At 36.9% G+C, this 12,241-nt stretch overlaps 1 protein-coding gene across 5 annotated transcripts in view; it reads left to right on the forward strand.

The window, feature by feature from the left end:
- LOC113515783 (E3 ubiquitin-protein ligase Nedd-4) overlaps window positions 1–12,241 on the forward strand; it is a 51,452-nt gene that overhangs the window by 19,504 nt on the left and 19,707 nt on the right. For 3 of the 5 annotated variants that reach the window (XM_052900013.1, XM_052900014.1, XM_052900016.1), the window contains exons 6-10: window positions 62–206; window positions 3,390–3,449; window positions 5,456–5,571; window positions 6,619–6,739; window positions 9,189–9,722. In XM_052900013.1, coding sequence (XP_052755973.1) covers window positions 62–206; window positions 3,390–3,449; window positions 5,456–5,571; window positions 6,619–6,739; window positions 9,189–9,722 — 976 coding nt within the window. The remainder of the gene's footprint in view (window positions 1–61; window positions 207–3,389; window positions 3,450–5,455; window positions 5,572–6,618; window positions 6,740–9,188; window positions 9,723–12,241) is intronic. The other 2 variants (XM_052900017.1, XM_052900015.1) reach the window with 2 other exon arrangements.

Genomic DNA, 12,241 nt, shown 5'->3' on the forward strand with positions numbered 1-12,241 from the left:
TAACAGTCCCTTTCCCCCCGCCACACGAGTGGTAGTAGTAATATATACGATGGATGTCCAGCGCGCGGTCTCGGGTCCGCGGCCATATCGAGGTGTACGCGGCGCTGGTGGGGCGGGTGGGCGAGCCGGGCGTGGCGGCGGCCGCCGAGCGCGGCGACGACTGGGAGCTGGTGCACGCCGCGCCCGCCGCCGGCGAGGTTCACTCGGTCAGTACCTCTCCTTCATACGTTCACACCACATACGGCCGCTCGACTATTTCGCAACTAGCTTCTGTCACCCACTCTGACTCGCCTACCTCGCTTTGGAATTATAATTTTCATTTGTATAAATAAAGTCCGTTACTGGCTGTATGCATAAGAGACTTAGCATGTTGTGTTTTTAAGAGCTGGGGATTTTTGTATAAAATAAATAAATATTGTATATAAGCTTTAAGTTGCTAATCCGTACGCATGGATTTCAGTTGTGGAAACATCAATGATGATAAAGGTTTACCCTTTATGTGGGGCATCAAGATGAAACATACATGAGATTTTTAACTCATGTATTTAACCGTTTTATTCCAGGCCCTTATATTATATAAATAGATTGTCTCCCATACATATGCTTCGAGAAAATCGACTCAACTTTTTCATACAATTTTTCGTGATAAATAGTTATGAGTGATTCCTTTATTTTGTCTTATAAATTCTGCATCTTTTTAATGCGTAAATATTCATTTTATTTATTAAATAACTAAATATAGATACGTCAAGTCAATAATAAAAAAAACGAGTCAGCTAATTTGACAATTAGCTGACAAAAAGTTGACCCGTTTTTGAGGCTCGACGCTCTATTTATATAATCTAAGCCGAGGCCATATTTTTGCCCTCCTGCCATATTCTTCACCCCCTTATACGACATGACATCTTGCCATTCCTTTATCTGTCCCATATAGTCGTTTCTTTTCCTCCATCATTTGTTTTCATCTGCTATTAGTATATACATAAAAGCTATATAAAAAAGTATCGACTATTCAAGAACATTCTTTATGTATTATTTTCTTTAAGAACTTTTTTTTATATGGTAATAAAAGGTTGTGTTCCATAAAAAAAAAATCGACTCCAATTATAATAAAATCAGTTATTTTGATTTCGAAATTAAACTACTCAACAGATATTGTCATTTGACAAAATGTCTATGGGATTAATCTGTAAGTATATCCTTTTAAATAAAATTAAAAAAGAATCCTCCAAATCGGTTGACAATTGACAAGGTTATGAGGTAATAAACAAAAAAAAGCAGTTGTGTTTGCATGGCTGTGTTTCGGTTTGAAGGGTGGGATATGGCGTGAATTTACTGGGTACAAAGGAATAACACCCGAGTCCTCAGGAATGGCAACGCATGGGGGGTATCATTGGCGAAACAGTATACTCTGTTATGTCCATGGTACTGCTCATGTCTATAGGCGACGGTTACCACTTTCCATCAGGTGGGTCGTCAGCTTGTTTGCCATTCTAAGTTAAAAAAAACCGATTTGGGAATCTCCTTCTCTTTGAAGTCGGTTGATAACAAAAATAATATATTAACCCTAAACCTATTTTAATTATTACATTGTTTCGTCGTTTTCTTTCAAATTGGGAATTTAACGTGAAAGAAAGAGACAAAACAGTTCAATAGATAAAATAGTTTTTTTTTTATACAACTTAGAATGGCAAACAAGCTGACGGCCCACCTGATGTAAAGTGGTAACCGTCGCCTATAAACATGAGCAGTACCATGGACATAACAGAGTATACTGTTTCGCCCATGATACCCCCCATGCGTTGCCATTCCTGAGGACTCGGGTGTTATTCCTCTGTACCCTGTAAATTCACGCCATATCTCACCCTTCAAACCGAAACACAGCAATGCAAACACAACTGCTTCACGGTAGAAACACGAATGGGACAGAGGTACCCAAGCAAATTACTTTTGTACAAAGTCTCCCTCTATATTTTTATAAATATGGGGTTTGTCTATTACGCTTCTTCTTTATCTATGCTCACGTCATTTATGCAGCTTCAACGCTTATTTATGTTCAATTATCAAGTATTGTAGTAGAGATTACGGTATGCGCCAATCTAATTTAGACTTTGCTTCCTTCATTTTTCCGTTGCATTTCGTTCGTATTGGTACAGTCTGCAACAAAAGTGTACGCTGATCACTTGACTATCATATTCTAGCACTATTTATTATTATTATTACAGCCGTTAACTGCCCACTGTTGAACATAAGCCTTTCCCATAATTCGCCCACGATACCCCCTATGCGTTGCCATTCCTGAGAACTTGGGCGTTATTCCTCTGTACCTTGTAAATTCACTGCCATATCCCACCCTTCAAACTGAAACACAGCCATGCAAACACAACTGCTTTACAGTTGAAACACGAATGGGACAGAGGTGTCCAAGCAAACGACTTTTGTACAATGTCTCCCTCTGCTGTTGCCGCTGTGGTAAATGTAACACTCGACATGCACATTTTTCACAGTTCTTGTTTGTATCCAACTTAGTAGGATGATGTACCACTACATTAATTATTAAGTAGATAGATAGATAGATACTCTTTATTGTTTCCTCCAAAATATGACAATAGTAAACTTATTATAAATATAAATAATTACAAGAAATAATCACAATGAGAAAACAATGGGCAACCTTATTGCTAAGAGCGATCTCTTCCAGGCAACCTTTGGATGGAGAGGAAACAATTTGGTGGGAGGCACGATGAAAAGTTCTGTTAGTTCTAAATATGGGAGATGTGATACATATAATAATATAAATATTATCCCTACTCATTATTACTTACTTAAAACTGTATTTTACTATGTTTGCGTTGGGTTAGTAAATTCCGTCTGTGTTGATTTTTTCAAAATTTTAAATATTGACAGTTCTTAGTAATATTATCTGTAGATTTAAGTGTAAAGAGAATGTAATTTTTTTTTTATAGACTTAAAGTAGATTTTTGAGAATTTCAAATTTGAAAATATTTATTAACCTAAAAAGTATTCATAATCCTCACTAATAGTATATGCGAATGTATGTTTGTTTGTTACTTCTTGGCGTCATACTCACTCAATTATCACGTAGTATTTTGCGATGGGAAAGACATAGACTAATCTTTATTCCCGTCAATCATAATATTCCGGTCACGCGGACACCCCGGTCGAAGTCGCGGATAAGAACTAGTATTTTCATATTTCAAACTTTTATGTTCCTTGGGGAAAGTCCTCCAATTTCACTAATCTCATCGCTGTATCGCTTCGGTACACCCGTTGCTTTAATGTGCTCGGACGTGTATGAGCCTGTGTGATGTGTGGTGAGCTACTTTTGTTGCCGTCTGTACCGACACTTAGTGTAGTATGGGCACCAGGTGCGGACGGTACCATCCGCCATCGGCTGCGATTGGGAGCTGATCGACGCTTCGGACTTGGTACTGCTCTTTGATTATTTATTTAGCGTTAGCTATTTCGGGCTCTATTCTCTTTATACAACGGTATATTTTTCATTGCAATCTATATTCAAATGTGTGTTCCATATTCAAATTAAGAATTATTTTTAATTTCTTTTTTTTTATTTATCTCATCTGAAGTCTTATATATAAATGGCCAGTATAGTGGTACTATAATTTTAATAATGTAATAAGTGTCCATAAGTCTCTTAAAAAAAGTTTAACTAATATAAACTTCCTCCTATGATGTGCAAACGTACACGTCATGTATAAACTAATGAAGGACATTTTTTTTTTTATTAATTTTATTACCATAGTTGCATTGCACATTATGATAAAATATCTTACAAATATTACAAAATACAACATAATAATAAAATTCCTAATTCAATTGTATTTTTCATAACTCTGTCAGTTCTATTTACAGTTTATACAACTTAGAATGGCAAACAAGCTGACGGCCCACCTGATGGAAAGTGGTAACCGTCGCCTATAGACATGAGCAGTACCATGGACATAACAGAGTATACTGTTACGCCCATGATACCCCCCATGCGTTGCCATTCCTGAGGACTCAGGTGTTATTCATCCGTACCCAGTAAATTCACGCCATATCCCACCCTTCAAACCGAAACAGCCATGCAAACACAACTGCTTCACGGTTGAAACACGGATGGGACAGAGGTACACAAGCAATCGACTTTTGTACAGTCTCCTTCTGGTGAAATGAAAGGTTTTGCTACAATAAATTGTTTTTTTTTTGTTGGACACAATCCTTTTTTTTTTTTATAGATATTTCAATTACATAAAATACTAGTGTCCCAATTTGGCTTTCTTGGGGTGAATAGAAATTTGGAAAATTATTATTTTGTAACCTATGTGACTTGCTTATGATGTCTCATTCTAACAGGTGAAAGGATTAAAAATTGTTTGATTAGTTTATGAGTTTATCATAACAAACAAACAAACGTATATTTTTTGTTTATTAACACATTTTAATAACAATTCAGTTTTATATGATACCTACGTGTAAATATTTTAAGAAGAAATGATAAGAAATTACTCTACATGTCTTGCCTTTTGTCTTCTGCGTAATTTTCTCTTATATTTTTTTTTAATATAGGAATTAATCGACTCGTCATCATACCAGCCTTTAACTGTCCACTGCTGAGCATAAGCCTCCCCCTTGGGAGGTTTTGCCAGTAGTTGCCACGCTTGGCAAGCGGATTGGCAACCGCAGTTAGGCTTTAGATATGTTTTAAGAGGGACGCTGCTGTCTATTTCTCGCCCTCCCTTAGTCGTCTCTTATGGCCCATGGGAAAGTAATGGCCTAACCAGTCCATGAAATTTGGCATGGATGGAAAAGGACGCTACTGTTTTTGCCGGTCAATGAATATATCCTGGTCGCACGAACAAAGTCGCGGGTAAAAGCTAGTTTATAATATTTTTTTTATTGATGATAATGAAATGGTAACCCCGCCCGCGCTAACGGTATACACTGGCGGGGCACCAGTGAGGGATGATAGGTGAGGATGAAAAAAAGTATTTAAGTGCCTCTCAATTGTCTAGCATCCACAGTATAGGCTCTGTTTAGTTTGGGATTAGATGGCGCTCTGAAATGTTTCCAGTGGTATTTATATATTTTTTTTGGAGTAAAAATTCTTACCAAAACTGAAATGAATAACGCATAACGCCTTCTTTGCATAACGGTGGAAATTTCCATCATAACATTGAATGCCTAAAACTTATATGAAAGATCAAGTTCACTTTAAGTTGATCGTGTCTGGATACCTTTTTAATGTCCATTGCAGAAAAAAAAAACATAGCTGTCAAATTTATTTTTTTTAATAATTTTTCGTTTAATTTTAAACATGAATTACATCACTTTGATTTATTTTACCAATAAAAAAAAATCATGCAAAAAAAGGGTTAAGTTTTTGGGAATATAGACTGTATAGAGAGGTGTAATAAGGTTGTAATTTCATCAGACGGTGGTGGGTGATCCGTTACCGCCCGGCTGGGAGGAGCGACAGGACGGCAACGGGCGGACTTACTACGTGAACCACATCGAGCGGTCCACGCAGTGGGAGCGGCCTACATTCACGTGAGCATTCATATTTTTTTTTATACCACATTATATGACAAACAAGCTGACGGTTTATCAGGTGGGAAGTGGCCATGTTTAGGCCAACGCCATAATCGACGATTTTCGGTCGTCGATCATCCGCGATGGAACGCTGATATATAAGTTGACAGTGTACCAGGTGGTAAGTGGTTACGTTTAGGCTTTTTTTTTACAATACAGTGGGCAAACGGGCGTGCGGCTCACCTGATGGTAAGTGACTACCGCTGCCCATGATCGCCCAAAACACCTACGGCATTGCAGGTGTGCTGCCGGCCTTTTAAAAAGGAATGTGCTCTTTTCTTGAAGGTTATGTTGTCGTATCGGTTCGGAAATACTGCTGCTGAAAGTTGATTCCAAAGAGTGGTTGTGCGTGCAAGAAAGTGCCTTGAAAAACGCATGGTGGAAGACTGCCACTCGTCCAGATGATTGGGATAAAATTTTAGTTTATGGCGGGTTGTACGGTGGTGAAAATCAGCACCAGGTATCAATCCGAATTAGACTGACGACATTATCGACGATCTTCGGTCGCCGATCATCCGCGACGGAATGCTAATATATCAAGTTGCATAATTTGCTACTTTCGGTCTCAGATAGTTGTTTGTATCGTCAATCATAAATAAAAAAATATATCAATTTAAAGAATTACATATAAAAATGCTATAAAATAACCGATCAGTTGAATTGGCTGAAACTTTATGAAGCTATTAGGTACGTAATTATCATTTAAGTATATAATACAATAGAAGACCGGATTCAAGAAGATTTCCAATGGGAATGATATATGGGAACTACATAGTTAGAAGCAGGCAACGCCACGGGAAACGGCTAGTGTCAAACACAAACTAGTACTGTAAATTTGACTCACTAATCCATATTTGTAAATCACCGTGTCTTGGATCACCCTTATGGACTCCCGCGATACAGGTTCGCCTAGTGCGGGATACAATGTACTCACATGGTAAATTTCTTGTATTTAATAAATAAATAAATGCTCGTGAATACATAAATATGATTGATGTTCATCAGCCGCAACCAAAGTGTGGAGTCGCAAGCTGAACGTATGGAGACGGCGGTCACCGAGTTCCAGCGGCGGTTCCACATCTCTGCGGACGAGGAGCACTCTAGTCCTGCGTCCTCGCAGCACCAGGTAATATATACTCTATATGGTAAAGCATAGGGCACATTTTGCATTGTTCGACTGACGGTTTCGAATTTATCTATATAGGTAATTTAAAATAGGAATGCATATTTTATCACCATTGGGTGTAACGCTCCAGTCATCAAATATTGGACTTTATCACTAGGGTTAATAAGTTGCAATTTGGAACTTTACTAACTTTAATCCAAATATGTGATTTCAATATTGTTAAAGAGGACAAACATTTATTTTGCTAATTAGATCCAATACAATTGCGGATTGTCGACATTTGTCTATGGAAATTTTGGATTGATGATTGAAACTGATTGATAATTCAGATTGATTAATAACTGACGTTGATTGATCACTGGAAGTGATTGATATGTGGGCGTAATAACAGGGGATTGATTGATAATTGAGACTGATATATGACTGATATTGATTGATAAACTATTTAGAGTATTAAAGTGTTTATTCAAACAAGAGAATGCATGTGCAATGTTGTGCCAAAATTTAAAAAGTTAAAATCTACATATCTACTTTTACTATTATAGTTTATTGTTACTTTTTTTTTTTTAATTCGAAGAATTAGTATTTGAAAAGATAAATCAGAACATTTGAATGTTGAAAAAGTGGTTTGATAAATAAAGTTTCTATGATAAAGGGATAAAGGTTTAAATTTGTTTATTTACTGTACATGGTATAAATGTAGATGTCGCATGCATTCTAGATTTTAACAATACTCGACTATTATATCAATGGTATTTGAGTATGTTGCATTTTATCACTATTTTAAACATGTGTGGAATAAATAAATAAATATTTGTTCAAGTTTTTTTTTTATAGACAAGAATAATAAAGATCTATCTAGAATTTTTAATAATTAGACGTATTTATATGTAAATAAGCATATTGTTATTATATGTATTTATAGTGACAAAGAAATGTAAAAAAAAAAAAGTTTTTATAATTTTGTTATTTATTCCACACACCGTAAGGTTTAGTTTAGATTTTCCTAAATTTAGCTTTGAAGCAATTTTTTTTTATTTGGTACATTCTAGATACGTGTCAGAAGAATAAACAGTTGAAATGCATGATCTATGGTCATAGATGTTTCTAGTTTACAAGTATTGCATGTAAATATTGAGTACCTTGTCACAGTAATTTTAAATCAATGAATATTTAAAAATCGAATGTAACAGAGTATAGATTCGGCTATGACAAGGTGCCAAATGATTATAAAGGGAGATAATTACGAATATTTGGAGTCGTAACTGACGGGTTGTCAAGTTATGCAGAGATGGGGACACTCCACTCGACACCATCTTCACCGTCACACGTAACTAACATCGAAGCCATTTCACTGTGTTGTGTGCTCACTCGATATTTTGTTTAGGGCGTCCTAGTATATTTAAAGTTCATTAACCATGAAACAATCTTTGTAGTAGGACTTAATATTAATAGTATCGTTTATCTAACGTTTTTAATAAATGCTATTATCATCCATTATAACCCCGTAAACCCGCCTGCGCTAACGCTATACGCTGGCGGGGCACCAGTGGGGGATGATAGGTGAGAATGAAAAGGCAGGTCTTTTTTTAATGGATGATAATGGAACGGTAACCCCGTCTGCGATAGCAGTATACGCTGGCGGGGCACCAGTGAGGGATGATAAGTGTGGATGATAGCAGATCAGTAAGCCCATCGTGATAAATATACTTGGAATTCAGTACGATGGTTTCCAGGGGGAAGCACTTGGAGGTTGACCTGATAGGGATATTGCGAGCAATGGGATTGGCCCGCATTACTAACAATCCCTTTCCCCCCTGTGAGTGAATAGTGATCTGGTTGCCAATTCCGTCAATAAATTTAAATATAAGTAACACAAAACTGAGAAGTAAAGAGTTAAGGTTTTATAAATATTATTAAATTAAATTCGATATTTTTAAATAACTTTTTCTTCAACAATTGGCGACATTTGTGAGTGCATAAGCGAAGTGAGTACACAACAAATCATTATTGACAATCATTGCAATCATGCAAACACAAATAATAGGGCCGGTGTCCACACGAGTAATCAAACCATAGACATCCATTGTGTTGTCCTCACTGTCATAGACAATTTACGCACACAGTTGTCTAATCACACCCGAATACACTGTTGTAAGATCTTTTCGTAACGATTTCTTTGCAATGAAATTAAAAAAAAAAGTTTTTTATTGCACAAGCAAAATCTGTATAAGGACAAAAGTTTACCATTGGCCTCTACAGATTAGAAAAAGTTTTGGTTATTATAAAAAAAAAAAAAAAAACAGTATGCTAAAGAAAGATCTTATTTGAGTGGAACTGCAAACTTATATGTGCAGCCGTTAGAAGTGACCGGAAACGCGACCAAATCAAGTCTGCAGACATAAGTTTGTGGCGCATAATATAAAAATGAGAACATTTATCATAACAGGAGGAACTAAGCAATAGAAGCGGCGCGACAAATTCCACAGAGCCAACGCCCTATTCGACACCAGTACGTTCGCCAAAACTAGCGACAGAGGGCGCGGAACGTAACGACGGCGAATCTGATAACGTTGCATCGACTAGTTTAAGTGAAACCCACTGTGATAGTAATTTAAGGGACAATTGTGAAGAGGACGACGTTGTGTGCGCCAACGAAGGTGCAGCGCGACTGCAAGATATAGCAGAGAACAACGAAACTGATGATGCTCAAGCCGAGGATGCTAGTCAAGAAGTCGAAGCGGTACAGGCTGCAGACGCAGAGCAAAGTAATGATAATGATGCCAACGGGGAGAGTCAGACTGAGAGAGAGGCAGAAACTAGTGCAGAACAGAATGAGATGGCAACAGAGAACGAACACTCCGAGAATGCGGAGGAGTTTGCAGAGGAATCGTTGACATTCGATGAGAATCATTTCAGTACGCCGACAGGGGGCGCTAGTCCGACGAGCTCGCGGCGTAGGTCGGCGAGCTCAGGATCCGAGGTAAGACCGAGGCGTGGGGCGTGACGTGGATTTACATATCATCGCTTATCATATAGTAACTATCATATCTTAGGGCGTAGGTATACTTTACTATTTTTTTTTTTCTATTTATTAATATTTTTATCCTTTGCTTTAACCCTTTCCAAATTATGCCTTCGACTGACAGATTGACAGACAAACATTGTAAATATGCGTAGATAAAGTAGTCAGTATTGTTTTAATGTATTTTTTTTTTAATATTTATATTTGATTTTGTTTGTATTATTAAATTAATTTTTGGTTAATTTTAAAGAATGATAGAAGCTTGTCTGTGCGTAACATGAGTTTACATGATTTCACATGATCGATAATCGATGCTCACGTGAAGTCAGTATTCAATTAGTCTTACAAAGCAATGAAAAATCCAAAATCCAAATTACTTGTATAATTTTTTTTTGTGGGGTATCATGGGCAAAACAGTATACTCTGTTTTGTCCATGGTACTGCTCATGTCTATAGGCGACGTTTACCACTTTCCATCAGGTGGGCCGTCAGCTTGTTTGCCATTCTAAGTTGTATAAAGAAAAATTTAGCTATGGAAACATAACAGACAGACTAACAGACAACCTTTCTTTTTTATGTAGTTGATTGTTTTTTTTTGCACATTTTAAAGACTGTTCTGGATTGGTTTATGTTTTTTGAACATTAATTACTCTGTATAAACTATGAAAACATTGTATCCTTAACGCATGTCTAGTGTAAATATAATAGCCCCAATTGCTTAGGGCATCCGCATACTTAATACACGCGACTAATCGTCGTCGACAAACACGCAAATCTTACCTTCTATGCAAACGGTGAATAAATCTATTTGTTGCGTTCATGCTATTACACACGTGTGACAGAATAAGACAGCAATGACGTTTTTTTTTAGTGTAGTAGCGTAAACGTTTCTACAGATAGATTTGTTTATCACACGTGTAGACGGCCCATCATGCTTTTAAAACACTTTTAAGTTCAGAATTGTCATCAAAATTCACTATTTTCGTTTAATTGCTTTCACGTATGTACATTTTTGCTTGCAACACACATAAAAACGGGTTGTCGTAATCGCGTCACAGCCTGCACGGCCATTTGGAGTGCTTTGGGAAATTGTCTATGAGGACTTGTGAGGTACAACATGCCACTGTGATGTCCATAGTGCTTCCGTCTCTAACATGCGTTCGGCGGCTTACAGCCCACTGTAACTTGTGAATGTCCCAATCTGCGTTTTGTCTCACTGACACGTCGCTGTCGTCAGTTTGCAGCGACCCTTAGGTTACTATACACTTTTTGTAATGTACCCTCCGTTTCTAATTTGTACCTATGTACTGTAGATTCGTTTCCTAGTTTACGCTTGTCCAATATTTGTTTCAGTTTAATCCTAAGAACAAGGAATTACGTAGAAGGAATGATAAAATAAAATCTGTAAATCATACGGTTGCTTCCTTTCTTCTTATGCAAATATAATTAGTAAAAAGAGGACGAAAGATACACGATCAGTTGCTATTTTTCTCAATTCATAGCAGGCTAGCGTATAGAAAATGTTTGATAAGTTAATTATTTGTCAATGACAAATTTTACATTACTGGATTATATATTGGACACAGTTTATGCAGTAAGTATGCAAGCAGGTTGTATCTGAATTTGGTAGGGTTATACGGCCGTATAACATTTTCTATACACTAGCCTGTCATGAATTGACATTTTTATCACTCTTTCTATGTAATTCCTTGTTCTTAGGTTCAGTCCAATTATGTTTGTTTACGTCTTTTAATCGACAGTTGCCTTCAGATGAATGGCAAATGAATGTATGCATAGATACGGTTACAAATCAAACATTGCTGTCTCGCTCTATCAGCGTGTGGTAACGTAAACGTATCTAGAATAGATTCGATTGTCATTTGTCTAGTGGGATAGGTGTGAAGCATGTGTAGTAAAATATTTGGACAAATAATATATATATATAGATAGATAAATTCTTTATTTGCAAGAGATACACAAAAATTATGACATTTAACAAAAAAGTTATTTACATGCAATTTTTTATATAACATAATATATGAAAATGTTATATGTGTACCGCAGTGATGGCAGTATCTCAGTGGGTTGTTTGCTTAATAAGCAAACCACTGGTTACTGCCATAAAAACAGTTTTATAAAAAAGGAAGTTTTATATTTATCATATAATAATATGGTGGTATATATCTCTTTGCATGATAGAATACGAAACGAGGATATCCGCAAAAGAACCAAAATAACCGACATAGCCCAAAGGATATGCAAGCTGAAGTGGCAATGGGCTGATCACATAGCTCGAAGAACTGACACTAGATGGAGTGACGACCTGAAATGCATTTCAGGGAGTCAGTGGATGCAGGTGGCTCAGGAGCTTTCTTTATGGCAGTCTATGGGGGAGGCTTATGGCTAGCAGTGGACGGATAATGGCAGAAATGAATGAATATATTTCCCTAGAGGGAGACTTTGTACAAAAGTCCTTT

Source organism: Galleria mellonella, unplaced genomic scaffold (assembly GCF_026898425.1).
Source record: "Galleria mellonella isolate WM207_F2 unplaced genomic scaffold, CSIRO_AGI_GalMel_v1 utg63, whole genome shotgun sequence".
Lineage (NCBI taxonomy): Eukaryota > Metazoa > Arthropoda > Insecta > Lepidoptera > Pyralidae > Galleria > Galleria mellonella.